At 39.8% G+C, this 20,523-nt stretch overlaps 1 protein-coding gene across 10 annotated transcripts in view; it reads right to left on the bottom strand.

Moving 5' to 3' along the window:
• The window catches only part of Sorcs1 (sortilin related VPS10 domain containing receptor 1), a 474,759-nt gene that overhangs the window by 116,315 nt on the left and 337,921 nt on the right, over positions 1-20,523 (bottom strand). For all 10 annotated transcript variants that reach the window (XM_078052770.1, XM_078052650.1, XM_078052432.1 and 7 more), the window contains exon 6: positions 14,495-14,559. In XM_078052770.1, coding sequence (XP_077908896.1) covers positions 14,495-14,559 — 65 coding nt within the window. The remainder of the gene's footprint in view (positions 1-14,494; positions 14,560-20,523) is intronic.

The following is a 20,523-nucleotide window of genomic DNA, read 5'->3' as shown; positions in this document are numbered from 1 at the left end:
TTGTTGGCTATTAAAATTCTGCTACTATGAAAGGATATGTATTGAATTTTATATTATAAAAGGAAGTTACCCATTAATAGTATGGCACCAAAGTGAATTTCTTAGTTTTGAATGGTATACCTTGGGTTATAAAAATGTGAACACTGAAGGAAACTGGGTGGAGAGTACATGTACTCTAAACTATCTCAGTAATTTTTCTACCTGAAATTATTCCAAAATAAAAGTTTTTAAAAAGTAGGTTACCACAATATGTGCATTATGGGTCCACTTTTTTTGGCAAGTTGTTTATATATAGACATCAATAGATGCATGCCTACTGAGGAAAAATGAATAAAACATTTATTTCAATAATAGAGGAAAAGCAGCAATGTAAGGAGGTTAGACAACCTGTGTACCCATCGCTGGTCCCACACCTCTCAGCTTGGTAGGTAGGGGAGAGTCTTTTGGGCTTATGAGACCAGCGTGTTCTGGGTTCCTCCAACCCATGCTGCATTCTGCAGTTGAGTTGTACCTGAGACTGTCTTTGGGCTTAAGAATGACAAAGTATACATTTTGGTGACATAGGAAAAGCCTCTGGAAGGAGTCTTTAAACCAATTCTTTCTCAGAATGGCTCAAAGTGAAATTTACAAGCTGAAGGGTAAATGATCCATTCTGAGCTGCCTGCCTGGTAAAGTGTTCCCTGGTTTGTTCCCTTTCTCCTTCTAATGGAAATAGAAAGAAATTGGCTGCAGTTCATAATGAGAGACCAATCACTCTCACTCCCCCAGGGCTTGCTGTAATAGCATTAAGTATGATGAACTCTTTCCATATTCAATTCTGGTGAGCGTATGATGCGATTCCATAGGAAGTATCTTGTAATTTGACATTAATTAATGTCAATTAATGTATGCAACTGCTCCACATTAGAATTAATTTCATTACTTTTCTTACACAGATGTTTTCCTTGCCACAGGTAATTAGGACGCTGTGCCGCTCTTTCTGAGCATTCTCACTATTTGCAACAGCTGCTGATTGAAATAATGCAGTCCCCATCCACCCCAAACCTGTGCTGATCCAGAACTGGAGCTGCCTTTGCAAGGCCAGGCTTTGAGTAGAGAAATAGGGGTTTAGGTGCAGGCCTGAGGGCTACCTTATGAACCTAAGCAAATCACTCATCCTCGCTAAATTCTGATCCATAAAATGGGAAAAAGTGATATCCACCTCACCAGTGGTTGTGACAATAGAAGACCTTAATCTAGAAACACGTTTAGCCTAGTGCCTGGTTAGACTGTGCTTAAATAGAGGTCACTGTAATTTTTATTAAAGTCCTCTCTCTTTATTGCTCACTGTGTATCAAAGTGAACATCTGTAAAGTATTACAGACATTTCTGAGACAGAATCTTTATTTGTATTCAAGGTTTGGTTTGGGTCAATGTTTTCGCCCTTCCTATGGAATCACCAAAGATCTCTTACACTCAAAGCAATCTTTTAAAATAAAAGAACGAAGCTGGAGGCTTCATACTACATGACTTCCAAATCTACTACAAAGCTATAATAATCAAAGCAGCATGGTACTCAGACAGAAGAGCAGACACACTGGCCAACGAAGCTGTATAGAGAGCTCAGAAATCAACCCAGACACTAAAATCAACCAATGTTCCACAGAGGCACCACAATACATAGTGAGGCTGTGGATAGAGCTCAGTGGTCGAGTGCTTGGCCAGAAGTATAAGGACCTGGGTTCCATCCCCAGTACCATGTAACAAAACAACAATAACAAAAACCCACAATAGGGAAGGGACTCTATCTTCTATAAATAAATGGGAAACTGGATATTCAAAAGCAGAAGCACCCATTAAGACTTTGATCTTACATCACAAGTGAAAATCAACCCAAAACAATTAAAGGTTTACATATAAGTCCTGAAACTGTAAGGTTACTAGACAGAAATAGAGGGAAAATGCTCCACAATATTGGTTTGGACAAAGATTTCTTCAATATGACCCCAAAGCAGAGGCAAATAAAGCACAAATAAACAAATGAGACTGTGTCAAAATAAAACGCTTAGGCACAGCACAGAAAAGAGTAGAGTGAAGAGACAGACCAGGGACCGAGAGGAAATATTTGCAAACCATACAACTGATCAAGGCCTAACACCAAAATATATAAAGAACTCAAGTCAGTAGCAAGGAAACAACCCAATTAAACAATGATCAAGGACCTAAGTAGATACTTCTCCAAAGGAGAATACATGTGGCCAAAAGATTATGGTAAAATGTTCATCATTGCTAGTCACCAAGGAAATGCAAATTAAAACCACAATGAGCTATTACCTAAGGCCCAGTAGATTTATCAGAAAGACAAAAGGTTACTGTCAGCCACAAGGGGGTGGAGAAAAGGGAACCTTTGTACACTGTAGGTAGACATGTAAATTAGTACAATTATTATGGAAAACAGCATGCAGTTTCCTCAGAAAGATAAAACAGAATCATCCATATGATTCAGCAAAACAATTTCTGGGTATACATCCAAAGGAATTAAAATCATTATGTTGAAAAGATAACCTGCATTCTCATGTGTAGTATGATATTTTCCACAATAGTTTACATAGGCAATTGACCTGTCCATCAACAAAATGAATTAGATGAACAAAATTCAGTACACAATGGGATACTATTCAGCCTTTAAAAAGTGGGAAATTCTGTTAATTGTGTCAAAAGGGATGAGCTTGAAGGACATGATGATAAGTGACATAAAACAGTGACAGAGAAACAAGTCCTGTAGGATCTTATATCTGAACTCAAAAAAGTTGAAATCACAGAAGAGTGGAATGGTGGATATCAGAGGTTCTGGGAGGAGAATGGATGAGGAAGGCCAGGTATTGATCACAGGGTGTAAGATGTCAGTTAGCCAAGAGGAATAAGATTTAGCAACCTATTGCACAGAATGGTGACAACAATAAATAATAATGTGTTGCATATTTCAAAATGTGAAGAATACGTCTAAATCTTCTCACCACAAATAAAATGAAGAGTGTGTGAGGTGTTGGATTTATTAATTAACCTGATTTAATCATTTCCTAAATCAGAGCATGTTAAATCCTAGAAACTCCATAAATAGTGTAAAGGTAAAATTTCTAAGCTGATTCTAAGCTGCAAAGCTTGAGTTAAAGTGTAAAAGACTGGGCATTGTAAAGTTTCTAAATTGCAAGGCCTGGGCTAAATAGTAATAGACCAGGTATTGTTAAAATTCCTCTGCTACCCCCGGAACCTGTAATCCCTGTAGCTGTTAGGACAATACCTGAACTTCCCAGTAAATATTTCTCCTGGTCCCCTGGTTGTTTAATAGCTAAGGGCTCTAAGTAGCTCGGCACGTAAGCATCCAGGCCCCAAAACCAATCAGTTTAAATGTGTACCCCGCTTAGGAGTGACCAATCACCCCTGCCTAGACTGTTCCCATCAATGAATGTACTAATCATGTCTCGGAGTTGTTGTTCAATTTTCCCGAGCCTCATGATGATTTGTTCTGATGTATGCAAAGCCCCCCCACCCCACCCCCCCGCCCTCTCCAAAAAGTGTACTTAAGCTCTGCTTGACCTCTGCTCTGGGCTCTGGGCTGCTCTCCTTTCTTGAGTGGGCACAGAGCCCCAGCATGCTGGTTCAATAAAATTCCCCCCTGCTTATTGCATGAAGCTGGTCTCTTGTGGTCTCTTTCTCCGACACTCCGCCGGACCCTTACAATAGAAGCAATTACTTTGAAAATTAAAAATAAAAATTTAAAAATAGTTATCAAAAATATGCTCCTTACATAATTCCTAAATAATAAATAATCTGTATAAAATAGTGGTTAACTGGCAGGACCAGAAAACAAGCCAGGCTAGGAGGAGAATGTGAAACCACCTTTGCACCCAGCACAAGGGACAGCCCTCCTGGAGCCTAAAGGTGAGCCCTCCTTCTGATGGAGCCACCTCTTAGGGCCCAGCTCCTTCTGCAACATGCTCTGAGCCCCTGAGAAGGTCTTTTACTAAGCTAGGCTCCAGACTCTCTGATGAGGGTGGTTAGAATTTTAGAACCAAAGAGGTTGTTCAAAAGCAGGCTGTTACTTTAAGATCTGGCACGTCTTTTCCATACTTTACCCACAGAAACCTGTTTCTGTCCTAGTCCTGCCAAAATAAAACAAAACTCTGCGACGTTGCTGGCAAGTCCACGTCTGGAGGGCTTCTGCTACTTCTAAATGGTGTTCTTATTCCTGGCTGACACCCGGTGTTCATTCAGAGAGCTCTCCTGGCTTGAACTGCTTTTCCTCTCCTGCTACTCAGACTAAACTCTTCCCTGGCCTTCCTTCGGTAGAGTTTTTCCTGAGGCACAGGCAGACGGTCTCTTCGCAGAATGTCTCCATTGATGGCAGCAGCAGTATTAACCTCCAAGTTAACCAGAGCAACCTCTCCTCTGGGTCAGGAACTGGGCTAAGTGGATCACATGGTTTTGGGTTTTTTTTTCTCTTTTTCTTTTTTAAACTTTGTTAAAAAAAAAATCATAGAGAGGTACTTTGTACAACTGAAGAAACCCAGACTTAGGTAAGAAATTTGTACAAGTTCATATTCTAGTAAATGACATAGCAAAAAAAATATCTATCACAGATCTCTGAAACTGTCTATTCATTCTATTATTCAAGAATTATTTCGCAGCAAATACTTTAATATGCCTCATTACTGTAGCTGTTTAACTAGAAACAAAACTGAACTATACAGTTTTTTTTAAAGGCACTTTAAGATGTTTTCCCAGCCCCATTAATTTCAACTTTGAAACAGAACAATTTCTAAGACCCATACATCTGCATGTAAGTTTTCATTTGTTCTTTCTATTGCTCCATTATTTTCAGAGCTTTACCATTAAAGGTCCCCACGTGCCTGCTCTCGCACACACACACACACACCATACTTGGTATGTGCTCATCAGGCAGCTGTTCATATGCACTCCCTTCCTATTCTAGAGTCCTCTGAGGCATGTACCATGTAGAAATTGAAATCTTTAAAATTGAGACTCATCCCTCTGCCCTTGAATGTCCACATAGAAGACAAAACATTCCTGGGAAAATCATAAACTTCCAAACATTCTCCTTTGACATGATGAGCTAAGACTTGACATTGCTTTCTTTATAAAATGTCATGATTAAATAGATTAAACATTGCCTTTTATTACTGGCCTTTGGGCATTTGGGAGTCATTGGCTGCTATAGGAACATTCTGGGATTATAAAATTTTTGCCAAGCATAAGATTAGGAAGTGTGAATATGAGAGGAACCTCAGTCATAACTGATGGAAATACAGAGAAGTCACTGGCCAGTTTCGATGCAGGGTGGTGAGGGTGTTCAATGAGTTGGGCAGGTGCCAAGGATCCACAGGTGAGAGGCATCCCACCTTCACACATCTGCACAGACGATCTGCTCTATATCAGAAAGTTCTACTGAGATGCCACATTTATTCACTTTGTATCACAGAGCATTGTGGACTTGTGTCCCCCAGGTTCTAGAGTGCTCTTGAGGATAGAGACAATTTTACTTTTCACTCTGTTCCACAGAGAGAGCATCATGGTGGGGCATGGAAGATTTCTTGGCATGGGGACAATGATCAGTCATCATCCCAGAAGAAGAAATACTGTTCAAAAGCACCAAGGCATGACATGTGTTTGGGAAACGCCTATTTGTGTTTTGCAAGCAAGCCACAACAGAAATCCACAGCACAAACTCCTTGAGTTGAGCAAAGACACAAAGTTACCCACAAGGTCACCCCAGCCATGAAAAAACTGAGAAGCACATGGCTCATTTAACTTTCCAAATTAAACTTACAGGGAAAGTGGGGAGGGGTGCCAGAGAGCCCAGAGACAGAGCAGGAAGGACAAAGGGTAGGGAAGAGCAGGAGAGAAGAGAGAGAGTGAAGGAAGGGAGAAGGAAATGTCAACAGTTCAGTGCATGGGGCAGGAAATACAGTTTTTTCTCCAAGCTTTTTTGAGGTGGGGAGAGGTGTGCAGTATTTACTCAAGACATATCTATATATTATAAGATTAATTTCAGGACAGAGGGTCAGCTCAAGGGATTGCCTCTGAGTCATATGAGTGCATTCCAACAACTATTCCTTCACTTATTAACTTACTGTTTCTATCACACTCCATGTCGAGTACTATACTTTGAACACTGTGGATGTTCAACAAGAAATGAGGTGGAATAATTCCTGTCTTCCATCAAGGAACACACAAGGACAAGGGGCACAATTGCCCACCCCTTGATATTCTAGCCACCTGCCCGTCATGTCATGTCTCAGCCTGCCAAGCTTGCTTGTACTCCATATCCACAGCACATGCTGTTCCATCTGTTTGGAATGCTTGTCCACCAGACAGACACAATTCTCTCCCTTGCTTCCATAAGGACTTGGCTCAACTATCAAATGTCACCCCATCAGAGATTTCTTCCTCATCCACCCTCTTCCACAATCCTTCTTGATTCAGCCTGCTGTGCTTTGCTGAGCTTATACATTTGCACACACACACACCTCATATAAATGCATGATACCTTTGCTTCTCATCCGTTTTCCTCCCCCAACTAGAAGGTGACCTTTATAAGAGCAGGATCTTTGTGCTCTTCCTTCTATCCCTCCTTCATACTCAGGAGAGCACTTGCCACAGCACAGGAGTCCAACAATATTTGTCCAATGAGCGAATAATGCACCTGAGTGAACCAGACCTGGTTTTAAATCCTAGCTCTGAAACAATGGGGAAAACACTTACTCATCCTAAGCCTTGTTTTCCTCATCACTAAAATGAAGAAATAACCACAGTACCGACCACTAATGGCGATCTTAAGTACTGCAGCAAAAAATGACCCAGGGCAGTGGCACCAAGCCAAGAGTGGAAACACAATGCACAATACTAGTGCCACTGTCACCCAAGGATGTACTGGGAAGATCCAGAAACATTACTAATTTTCCAGAAACATTACTAAAGGTCACACATACATGCTATGCAGACTGCTGTGGTCACATCCTGAGGGATCCTGAGTACCCACTACAAATCCAGATCAGTCCTGGAGTTAAGACCTGGGATGACATGTTTCACGGTCTCACCTCTGTTCTCTCATCCTCAGGTGGCAGGTGTGGCACAGGTCTCTTATAGAGAGGGAAGCACACAGGAAGTACATGGAGTAGTGCACAAGGCTGCACAGATGTGGACATGAGAGCTGCCCTGTTGGCTGAACCTGTTAGAACCCAACTATCAGGTTCTTAACTGCTCTGTGGGGAGAGCTGTTATCTTATTTCTTGCTTTTCTGATTGGTTTCCAGGGCCGTCTTTAACCTATTGAATTAGAGAGACTGAAACCACCAGTAGTTGAAATCAAGGGACTTCTGCAATGTGAAAAATGGGGTCAGAATGGCAGCAACAGGAAGAACAACAGAGCATGCTGTGCCTAGGCACCATGCAAACCTTGACGCTTGATTTGAGATTGGAAGAGAGGGTACAATGCATTTGTACAGCGTGCTGGGAAGTCGCTGGAATCTACCATAAGTGGAGTGGAACACAGGTGGAAACGGCTCACCTCTTCCTCTGCTCCACCCTAGAAACTATTCCTCAGTTGACTGTGAGAAAAGGGAAGTGGAGACTGCAGAGATGTGGGGATTGAATAATGGGGACTACTTTGTCACTGCAGAAACTAGCTGGAGCAGGGTGGCAGGATTTTGTCTAAAAATACCAAAGTGTTAAATCTTCTCTAAAATATTGGAAAGATTTGATTCTTTGAGGTTCACTGAAGAAGACATCAAAATAGTCAAATATTAATTTTAAAACTTCAAGCTTGCTCCTAATTAATGGCACAGATATGCCATGTTTTTCTGCTCATCAGATGGGTTGGATGGGTTAGTTAAGACTCAGTCACAACATCCTTCCTTGATGAGGGCTGGCTCACAACACAGGCTTTCTCCTGCTGTGGGACTATGCATTGCTGTAACTATTTCAGAAGGCAATGTGACAATGTCCAGGAAGATTTAAAATGCATAAGTTCTGACACAGGGATTTCCCTTCAGCAATTTCTCTTTCAGTAATGTGTGCTATTTACACAGGTATAAGTGCTTGTTAACAAAAGAAATAATGTGTGTGTGTCAGCATTAGATAAAAGTCTATGTATCTTTTAATAACATAGTGATTATAAATTAAATTACAGTTCACTGTATAGTGGGTTTCTACATATGGTCCACCATGAAGCTGCTACATTTCAATGTGCTGATATTATGGAAAGATTTTTAGCTTACTGTTGTGATCACCAACACTAACTTTGGCACAACACATGAATACTGTATGAGTCGTGTGTGTGTGTGTGTGTGAATGTATGTACACATACGTATTCATCCTTAGACCTTGGATCCTGCTCTCATAGAAGTGGTGGAGAGGAAAAGTTATGATCAAAGAACACACAAGTGGGAGGTAAAATTTCAAACTGAGATGAAAGCAAAAGGAAAAAACCATGGATAAAAGCAAACAAAATAGAAGTTGATTTAGATTGGGAATTTAAGAAAGTCTTCCCCTAGAATTGGGTTCTTAGCCTAGCATCTAAACCAGCCGAGGTGACTAATCGCACTCAATTGGCCAAAACAGGAGGAGGACAGGAGGAGAATATCCCAGGCAGAAGAAGCAGCAAGGATTCTATACAAAAAGTACACAATACTACTTCCTGGGAAAGGGAATGAAGACCAGGAAGTAGAGCTCACGTTTCATTTGATCTGTTTGTGCCCTAACTACCCTTTTTGTTATTGTAAGTTGCTATTCTGGTGTGAAAGCAATTGATGCTCATAGTGAAAGCTCCCAAGCACTCCACAGTTCAGCCAGCGAGGACTTTTAAGAACTGCATTCCCTGTCACCTCTCCCACTTATTTCAGCCTTGCTGGGCTCCTGTACATATTGACACGCACATACACGGTTCAGTGTGGAAAGCAGATGGGAAGGCAGGAGTACTGCAAGTAGGAAAGAGATTTCCAGTTCCCACTCAAGACAGAATTAGTGGCTTAAAAAAAGCTGGGAGTTTCGTTTTGTTTTATTTCAGTGGGCAGGGTGCTTAGTTTGAGGTTCATTTCACAGAGTTGTGGGGCAGTTATTTTCACAGTTGGATAAAGGGTCAAGGTTTATTTTTCCTGAGTGAGGAAGATTAGTCCTTGGGATAGTAGTTACAAGGTTATTTACTCATGCAAATAGATCCTGAAACCAGTAATTGTCCCCTGCCCCCTGTCCCTGCTGCCATGGATCACTACCAGCACAGAAACGCTCAGGTCACTGGCTGGGCCCTTCATTTCAGAGTTTAAGGGAGATGCAGTCATGGCCAAGCCTGTGCTACACATGATACCGGCTTACAGACAAACACGCATGCAGAGGGAGGCATATGTGTCATTGGCAGGGGACGCATGCTAGCAAGAGGCATGCACCTTTCCTCCAAAACCACATACATGGGAAATGCGGCACCCATGGCAGGGAGTCAGTGTTTCCTGTGCTCATCATGTGCTCATCTCTTTTATATTTTATTGATTCTTTTCATTTATATGTGATTCATTTTGACATAATTATAAAAGCATGAAATATAATTTGTTCAAATTCAGTCCCCAGTGCCTGCTCTCATCTTCCATTCCTACCACCTCCTGTTCCTTTTCCTCTACTCTACTGAACTTCCTGCTATTTACTTAGAGTTTTTATTTTAATTAGTGTCTTGTTGGATGTTCATGATGGATAAAAAGAATTTTAGGCCAGAGTCCTTCCACTATCTTTCCCTATCCCGTCTCTCCTCCCTTTTCTTCATCCCCCTTTGTCTACTCCACTGATCTTTCTTATATTTCTTTTTAATCACCTCCCCCTTATTTTGAATTAGCTTCTGCATTCAAAGAAAACATTTGACCTTTGACTTTTTGAGACTGGCTTATTTCACTTAGCATGATAGTCCCCAGTTCCATCCATTTACTGGCAAATGTCATAAGGTCATTCTTTTTTATAGCTGACTACTAATCTATTGTGTAACATTTTCTTTATCCATGCATCAGTTGAAGGGCACCTAGGTTCGATTCCTAGCTTAGCCATTGTGAATTGTGCTGCTATAAATAGTGATGTGTCTGCTTCGATGTAGTATGCTGATTTTAAATCCTTTGAATATATACCGAGGAGGGGGATAGCTAGGTTATGTGGTGGCTCCATTCTGAGATTTTTGAGGAATCTCCATACTGCTTTCCAAAATGATTGTACCAATTTTCAGTCTGACCAACAATGTATGAGTGTATGCTTTTCTCCATATCCTTGCCAATATTTATTGTTACTTGTATTCTTAATAATTGCCATTCTGACTAGAGTGAGATGAAATCTCAGTATAATTTTCATTTACATAAAGAAGACATGTCTACACAGTGATACTCAAATATTTTCATGAATTCAACAAATCTTAAATGTTTTAAGTTTGGAGCTGTGTTTTATATGTTGAACAAAGATTAAATAAGATCTATCTTTTTATAAAGTTTGCAATCTAGTAGTTCAGTCAACATTTTCTAACAACATATATTACACATTATACACAAATACAGTTATGTGGGATAAGTCAATAGAATGTAGGATTTCTTTTTAAGTGTTGTACTGGGTACAAATGACATGCACAACCTCACACGCATACCCACATCCACACAGAAATATTAAAGTTCAAAAAAAGTCTTTGCATCCTGAATGAGGACTTGTCAATTTGTCCTCAGTTTAAAGTGGGAGCCAATAAAAAAAAAAATGTCCCTGATAAATATGTTTAAGGTTTTCCTATAATACTTCCTCTGATTGATAGTAATTGAACTTGCCCTTTTCAGCTTACCTCCCAAGACTGTGACTAACACAAGAAAGAGAAACATCTTTGTCACAGATGTAAAGTACAAGACATCCATAGTTCAGAACATAGTTGGTAAGAAACATGTGCTAGTCATAGATTCTCATGGAGCAAAAAGCTTTTCAGAGCTCACCTCCTTTCAAACACAGGGACTCTGGCAAATTAATTATCAATTGTAAGACAGGAATATAGAAAATGAGACCATGTTTAAAATTTGAGTAACAAACCCAGAAAAGGATTTGCAACCCATCTTATAGAGATGAGCCAAACTAGCAAGTGAGGCATTTTTCCTGTGTCAAGCTACAAAATTCTTGAACTCATTAAAATTTAAAAATTCAAAGTTAAAAATATATATGGGTGTGTATACATATATACACACCCATATATACGTATGGTTTTAGAATATATTATAAAACATGTACAACCTATAATATAAACAATGGTTCCATATACTTCAACTTTGTACAGAATAATAACAAAGGGGTGAAAAAACAAGGAATTGTTTCAATCAGGAAATAAGAGGAGAGAACAGAGCCACTGGACTTCTTGGAGGAATAGACCAGACTGGTTTTGATAAACTCACTCTCAAATCCTGCCAGCAGCAGCAACATCTGCTACTCTGCCCTCTCTGTGTTCTGCCTTCCCTTCTCTTCCTCTCTGCTTCTTTTACCTTGAGCCCTGGTAATAACAGTCTTGGAGATAGTAGATAAGGGGGAGGGGAGAAGAGGAGAGAGACTGAAGGAGGAAAAAGAGATATGATACTAAGACAATCTCATTTTTTTTCATGCTGAGACAGGTCAGGTATTATGCTTAGATCCTTTATTTCAATTGGTAGGTAATTTTTTTCTTTCTGTTTTGTTTTGACAGGGATAACTTTTCAAATTAAATCCCTTTATTGAATTTTCACCCTTGGATAGTTTCTGAAGATGCTGCCTTTGCACAAATACCAAAAAAAAAGTAAAATAAAATAAATAAAATTATTACTGATGTATTTCACGCCTTGGGAAGGCTGAGCCTGAGATGGCATTTTGGTGTGATCAACCACCATGCCTTCAGGGAGCAGAGGAATATTAGGTATGAGAAAATGTGCAGATCAGAGAGAGCCGAGAGGACTTGTTTTTGGATGTGGGCTTATGTGCATTCAATGCCAGAAGCCAGAAAGCAGCATTATCCCCTAAAGCCTGAAAATAAAAGCAATTGGGGATGCTACCAATTCCATCCAGAGTCTTCTAAACAAAGGTGCAGTCATGGGAGACAGACCCTAAAGCTCTTTCATTAGTTTCCTGGTATGGAACTTTGCTCCTCAAAGCAGGTTTCACAGATCAGAAGGATGGGATCATCAGGGAGCCTGTTAGGAATGCAGAATCTTGGGCCCCTACCGAATCAGAATTCACATCCTAACAAGATCCCTAGATGGGTTGTATGCTTGGTAAAGTTTGAGAGACAGTGCTCCAAAATTTTCAGGCAACCTGAGTTAGCTAGGTGGTAAAACTGACAACTGATCAACTATTCATCCATTCTTTCAGCATGAAGTTGGTGAGCTCCTTCTACATGGAAACACTGTGGTGTGTGCTGTAGAAAAAAACTGAACAAAGGTATAGGTTCTCTGCTTTCATGGGACTCATAGACCAGTGAGGAGTAAAAGTTATGACGGAATAATCACATCAATGGAATATACTATTTCAATCAGAAATAAAACCAAAAAAGAATACATTTTGGACAAAAGCAAACAAAAAAAGGAATTGGTTTAGAATGGGAGTTTTAGAAAGTCTTCACTAATACATAGGTGCTTAACCTGAGGGTAACTCATCTACAGTGATTCATTACATTTACTTGGTAGGGGAGAGGCAATGGAAGAAGGTTTCCAGACAGAGGAAATGTCGAGAATGAGAGCCCTGTGGCAGGACAGAACCCCCTATACATCAAGAACTAAAGTCAAGACCGAAGTCCTTCAGGCCAGGAGGGAGGGAAAGGCAGAACAGAAATTAGGCACCAGGTTAGTTAGGACTTGACTCCTTATCATCAGAGCAATGGGAATTTAATAGAGAGCTTTAAACTGTTTATGCCTTTACTTTCACATCAGAAAATATTGACCTTTATCTTGTGTTTACATCTGGACCTTGGACTCCAAGATAGTATCATGTGCTCCAGGGTCAGTCCCTGAGAGAGTCCACTGCAGAGATGGGAAGATGCTCTGAACTGCTGAGCTCATTACAAAGCACAGGCCTGCCTGGGTACATAGGAAGAAGGTCATAGTCAGTCTAAGACCCTGTTCTGCACACCAACTAACTGTGCCAAGGAATGTATTCATATCTCCAAAGGGGAAACAAAAACCTCTAGAAATGAAAACCGTGAAAAATCTCAAATGGGTGTCTTGGAGGTTGGGTGGCTCCTGGGGAGTTGAGTTGCACAGGTGACCTGCCTTTTTCTATCTTTCTTTCTTTTTTTTTTTTTGCTCCAAGCTCTTTAAGTGTAGATTTTTCTCTGCCTCTGTGTTGAGGAGAACCAAGGACAGGTACATAGAAGTAATAAGGCAATCAGAAGTAATGAGCATTCTTGAGAATTGTGAGGAACAGTTTAGAAAGAGAAAATGTCTTGGAAACTCCATCATTACTCTGGCTCAGTGCTGACCACTCTGGGCACTCCTTCATATGCTTCGGTTTCTGTAATTCTCACCTGAATGGTGACTGTGAAATAGACACTACTGTCCTCTATGAATTTACCATATGCCTTAGCTAAATCATTAACTTAGTTTCCTAGGCTTTGGTTTCCCCATCTACTAAATGGGAATAGAACCTACAAAGTTGTCTTGATAAAGTACATGATGTGCTTAGCATAATTCCTGGTAGAGGACAATTTCTAAATCAATGTTAGCTACTAAAAGAATCATTATTATCAATGTATTTAACTGACAAAGAAACCAAGGTATAAAGGTTTAACTGGTTTTTCCAAGGTGACGAGTGATCTTGGAGACATTCACATGTAGTTTGAATTGTGGATCTGCAACCCACCTCCCTCTATACCATGTATCTAAAGCCACAACTTCCACAAAGTGTAGTCCTTCACTGTGGCCCAAATGCCTAGGGTTGAGAGGAAGAACCAAAGGGTGAGTGACTGACTCAGGTGACTTCCCCTCTGCTGTTCATGATGGGGACACAGAGCATGATTATTTCTTCTTATTTTTCCAGGTGTTTCATGAAGCTCTAAACAAGTCAGGGAGGCATTGCCTGGATGGTATTTCAAAAGATAATGAGCCAAAAAATAAAAAATAAAACTGCAGCAGCAAAACCACTGAATACTTTGGAACTCAGTTTTGGAATCTTTACCTTGAAAGATACCTTGAATGGATGCGAGGGTAGTGCTAGTAATGCCACTATCCAGGTATAATTAAATCTGGATAATATGTATTTATACATACATAAGTATTAATATATCTATCTATTTTAAACATGCATGTTAATATACAAATTTAAGACTATTGAGACAATCCTGATTTACTGATAACAGGAACAATCCATAACTCCAAATGACTTGTATTATTGTGACAGTGATTACACAGACTTGGTTTGTGACAGATTAGTTCATGACAGAGCTACCATGACTATGGACTTTGGGACAAAGTTCATTTACTTACGACCATCCACAGTTCTGGTCTCGAGATGCACCAGGTCTGGTTCCTTGTTCGACCCCATCACAGACCTAAAACATGGAGAATCATAAAAAGATGCATCTGCATTAACAACTTCCTATGTACCTTGGTGCATCCCACAGTCTATCCATGTCCACAGGCTCCCCAATCCTTGGCTGTGCCTATTCTATTTATGTATATAGTCTGACAGGAAAATTTCCACTTCAAACAAAAATTATAATAAACCTTTGTTTGATGAAGGCCAGGCTGAACTCAGGCAAGGATACTGGGTGTTGTTAGCTTGGACTTGAAAATAATTCCCACAAATGGCTAGCACATACTCCCCACAGTAACCCTGCTAGCAGCAAATTAAACTTTCAAGACTTATGAGGTAGATGCCAGGCATGTTGCTGGGTGACTTGAACCATGATTTACATAGCAAACTCATCTAATTAATTTTTTTATTTGAAATTTGCAGATATACCTACTACTGCCATATGAACTATGAACAAATCACATGACCCAACCAAAGAAGTGGCAACTACAGCAGAGTGACCATTCCCTGCATTGTTGAACCAGTGTGACCAAAATGTGCAGATGTGTTTCACTCTCAAGATTTGTGCCAGAAGCCACATGTGTAAGTAAAATAAAAGCCTAAAATGCCTTGGAGGCACATATTATTTGGTATAATCTTATAATGAGTCATCCTAAATAGAAAATAATTATTCTATTACATAAATGATATACTCTATCTCTAGAATTTTTATACAGCAAGATTAATTAATGTTGGGGCTATTTTTACCTTAAAAAACCATAATTTGCAGAACTTCAGTTCATTCTTTTTCTACATGAAAAATAGTCAAATGTCTTCAAATGGTCACTCTGCCTGCCCTCTGCCACTCAGTACAGCCATTCAATTCATACTAAAAAAGACACATCTTAAAAGTACACATCCCCTTTAGGATGCCCTGTGGTACCCAAGACCCTAAATGACAGACCCCATGTCACTTTTGCTGCCTCATCTGCCATACTCAAAGAACGTGCCACTCCCTGAAAGTGCTATGTTCCTTTCCCACCCCTCAGGAGCTTCTATAAGCTCTGTCTCTAGCTTGAAATTATTTTCTCCAGCTTCTCTAGTCATGTTCAGGACCCCTGAACATGATGGGAAAGTCACTTATATAAATATGTCCCAGGTACAACAGGAAAAGCATTTCCTCCTATCAACACATATTTATTTTTTAAAATATATATATTTTTAGTTGTTGGTGGACCTTTATTTTATTTATTTATATGCAGTGCTGAGAATTGAACCCAGTGCCTCACATGTGTGAGGCAAGCACTCTAGTGCTGAGTTACAACTCCCTATAAGATACTTATCACAGGTTATTATAAATAATCATTTTTGTGTATTTTTCTAAGTGTTAAAGCAACTGTTATGCACATGCACATGCACAGAAACACACACACACACACACACACACACACACACTCCCCCCTAAACAGAGCTACCAAGGAGATTTGTTGTAAATATTTTATATCCATAGGCTTTGACATGTGATAGTCAAACATGGAATGATAGAAGGAAGGAGCCAAGGAAAGATTAAATTTAAAAAATGAATAAAAGAAGGACAAGAGAGGAGTGAGGAGAGAAAATGAAAAGCAGAGGGAGAAAGGAACGGTAAAATTCTTGTTAATTCTTTGAAATAAGAAGTAATCAGTGTTCTAGGGGCATTCCCAGAACTCTTCTTTTTGGAATTCATATTCTCAGTCCCTCTTCATCTTCAGGGGAAAAACAAAAAGTCTCCTTGAGGCCCTATTATCAGTGAGTTTCTCTAATTGATACTGAGCCTGAAATTCAGAGTCTACTCTCCAAACATTGCATTCAGTTTTCTTCTTCTCCCATGAAGCAAACACTTCCTAGGAAGGCTTAATAATTCCCCACAAAGAGACATGTGACATGAGCTTGGAGAGTTCACACCATTGGAATTTGCCTGAATAAGGAGAAGATGGCCCTTTTGCCATAATTTCAGATAAACGCTGCAGCAATTGCCAGTCCACAGACAGTGGCCCTCCTATTCCCCACACTGAACCCTGGCCCAGATTCACGGAGGACCTTTTCTCACAAAGCCACAAGCCATGAGCATAAAAAAAAAAGAATGCATGGTGCTCACCAACCCTCAAACTCCATAGCTCAGTTTTGGACTGTTTTTCTTCTAAATATTAATGGGTAGTGACCTGTTGCTCATCTGCCCCTCTTGCTTGCCGCTCTGAGTTTCTTCCTTGGACGGTCTGCCACATTTCCATTCCAGGAGAAGCCTGGCATCCCAGAAGCACCACACTGACAACTTAGCAAGCCTGTCTTCCTGGCTCATAGTCAGTGTCAAAGGGTAGCAAAATAATTTCCTGAATCTAGATGCATCTTTTCAAGTGTTCCTATCTCCAGATCAACAGTCACAGAGTTTGTCAAGATTTCTGCATTATCTCTAAGGGTAGGAGTTGTTGTTTCAGGTAACAATCCCCTCAACCCATCAACTAAAGTAAAAGATACAAAATCAAAATAGAGTCCTTTGTTTTCCAAAATCTAATGTAGCTGACCAAACTTTTACCATAAGTTTTTTCCCCATTTTTAGTAAAACAATTCTAAAAATAATGTTTGAATACTTAAGTCAAACTGCAATGTTTCCAAGAATTTTTTTCTGTAATGGCTCAAGTAGTACCTCCAGCAGTCACAAATGACAGGATCATCACTGCTTTTACTATGTGGCCTTGGTGAATTCCAGAGAATTAAAGCCAAACAATGTGAAATGGGCACACGGGTGCTGATTTTGATGATCCTGTATTTGAGTAGACACCTTAAAGCATCATATCACTGCAGTTTATCAACTGATACGATTACCATAGCCCACATACACAGCTACATTTTAGTTGGGACTACAGACTTTGGTAGTTTTCTGTGTGTTTTAAGATTAACTATTGTGTTTCTTCTTCATAAAGTCACCTTCAAAGCAAAAGGGCATAAACTTGGGATTTAATCCAAAATGAACCTTTGAAGGTTTTACTTACAGAATATTTCAAGATTGCCTAGGAGCATCTCTATCCAAACATATTTGTAATTCTAACTTCCAGTATTTAGCACAAGTGGTTGGGCACCTTGCTTTTTTAGTGGCTGTATCTTGTATCCCTTTATCCCTTTATCACTAATCATATATTGCCTTTATGTGTAATTGGAAAAACAAATTCTCTTCTTGAACTGGATTTCATGGAAAGAAAGGGGAGTTTGCATATGCTCGTGCTGATATTTCTACCTGGAATTCCTTCTCATCCTTCTTCTACTTTGATAGCTTTGATGACTGGGGCTCATCTACACATGACTCAAGTTGAAAGTAGGCTTCCCAGTCGGGATGCCCCTTAAGCCACAGTGGGTCTCCCTTCTGAGACTTCTAGAACTACGCACATGTTTTGCATAGCCTAAAACAGGCTAAACTCAGTTTTCCTAGAATACACACTTTAAAGTACCTATAAGATTTCTAGTACACTGAAAAGACACAAAAAGTGCAGCTGATTTCCTTCTCTGACTCCTTCCTTGTTTCAAGAAATATGTGGGAATATTAATACTTACCTAAGAAATTAGGATTAATATTTGTTTTAAAAATGTCTTGGTATATCATGAGTATTCCACTAACAGAAATGATTTATCAAGATCATTTATTATCTTAAGTCAATAGACAAAAAAATAATCAATGGCCCAAATATCAACTCTACAATAAAACTAACTTATTTACACCTTCATTTTCTTATTCAGTGAAATGTTCCAAGCCCCTATCGTGTGAGAAGAACCAGGGCTACAGATTCCCTGCCTTTAATGATTTAAAACTACAGAAAAGAGAGTATTCCAATGACACTAATGTTCTAATGTTCAGAGTGCTATTTGAAGTTTGCCGTCTGAGAGAGAAAGAAAGTCCAGGAAGCCTTTAGAGAAAATGGATTGAATCTTAAAAGATACACAACAATATGACCAATGGGCAGTGGGGGTAGAACATTCTGTTTAAATGTAAATAGCTGGTGTTAAGTCCTAGTCTCAAAGTCCTAGATCAAAGAGGGTCTTCCACACAAGCATCTGCTAATAAGTCAATAAGCTAGATCTGGTGTTTTCCAAAGCAGAGAGCAGTAGAAAATTAAACAAAAAATTAGTAGACACTCAACAATGAGGCACCTCTTGCATAAAGCTAATGTTGATCCCCCAAGCCATGGAGTGGTATTAAAAATGTTAAATATGTTAATTTGCAAACAGCTAAAATGAAAAACCTCAGTCCCAGTCTATGTGTGTGCATCCCTTCTGGGGGAAACTATGAAGGGACAGTCCACGGGTTGTGCCAGACCAGTTCCATTAATGAAGACTAGATAAAGCTTGCTGCAGCCTCCTGCTTTTGTTTCCAGGATATTAAGTTGTTGTTTACATTTAGAAGCCAGTTTGGAATAAAACCTAAGGATCGTCAAAGCCAAGAATATGGGTGTAGTTAGTATACCGGAGATATTAGCAATGCAACATCAGCCTTCTGAAATACAATCAGCCCAGTGCAGCCTTTGTAGACATTTTCTACTGAGAAACTCAGAAATGTCACTAGTTTATCATTCTCCTGGCATTTTGTCTGAGTTTACACCAGTTTAATATAGTGCTCAATAAATGCTGCAGAGCCACAAAATATCCCGATGTAGATAACTGCAGAGCAAGTATTAAAAAATAAACACTGTGACAGGAGAGCTCCTATTTATTCAGATTTGGAAGTGCAGTTAATGGCATATGGGGGAATGAGGACAGATCTGCAGGAAGAGGGCGGGGAGGGTGGAGACCCCTGCTCCTTCCTCTTTGTTTCAGAGCATTCTTGTGCCCATGAGCCTCTGCATGGAAAATGCCAGTGAAGCAAGCAGGCCTGTCTGCAAGAGAGGAGAGACAAACTGCCTGGCAAGTAGTCGCAGCAGGATGCCTTTGTTTCTCTTGTACACACAGTCAAAGGTTTCCTTCTCACCTGCCACACAGACAGGCTCTCAAACAAACATCCTCCTGAAAACCTTATCTAAAGCCAAAACTTCACCTCTCCAACAAGCAGCTTAGCCTGAGGTCTCCTCTTCTGCCCACCTAAGTAAGTGAGCTAGGTAAAATAAAAAGCACACTCAATGCATCATTTTCACACTTCTCTTTTGGCTAAGAAACATGTTTTTTTATTGTGGCTCCCAGCTTGCCACCTAGGTGCCACCAAAGGTATCCACTGTGAATAACAAATAAGTAGATGAATAAATAGAAATGATGTGTAGGTTCCTGCATGCAAAATGGCCTATGGACTTAAGCCCACCAAGTTCAAGTTCTGCATTCATCTCCAGAGTCCAACTGTTTAACACTGTGAAAGAGAGTTATGGCCCGATATAAGGCTAAGTGCCACCAGGAGGGTGTATCTGTGTTGATATTAAGTTCAGAGTAAGAGACAGGAGCCTGGAGGTCCTGCTGGGACAGGAGGGGCCATATTAACAAAGACAAGGAGAGGAGAAAACTTCTGCACCTCTCCTTTCTTCCCATTTCTAATAAGGACCAAGAACTTCAGACGAGAGGGTAGAGCAAATATACATTTAAAGGAATGGAAACTGACCGTTTTGCTCCTGGAGATAATCTGACCCATGGAAATTCTATTTTATAAGAGAATTCTAGAAATAGCTATTTCCTTTTTTTTTTCAAACATTAATGTTTGCTTAATAGTAAAATGGAAAAGTGAGTACTCTCTCAATATATGATGGTTTGTTAGTTACAAGTTGTAGAAAGCACTAGAGTATTTATATATTAACTTTGGAAAATATGCACAAAACAGAAACTAAAATAGAAGTAAAATGTAATCAGATATTCTAATATCTTCTCCTGCCACATCCATGAATCATCCTATGCACCCCTCAGGTACTGGTGCAGGTTACTCACCATGGAGACTCTTTCTCTAAACTGAGGATGCCTGGGATCCTCTGACACTTAATGCCAGGCAGAATACCTGGTT

Source organism: Ictidomys tridecemlineatus, chromosome 1 (assembly GCF_052094955.1).
Source record: "Ictidomys tridecemlineatus isolate mIctTri1 chromosome 1, mIctTri1.hap1, whole genome shotgun sequence".
Taxonomy (NCBI): domain Eukaryota; kingdom Metazoa; phylum Chordata; class Mammalia; order Rodentia; family Sciuridae; genus Ictidomys; species Ictidomys tridecemlineatus.
The sequence above is the reverse complement of the archived record's forward strand: the minus strand, read 5'-3'. Positions and strand labels throughout refer to the sequence as shown.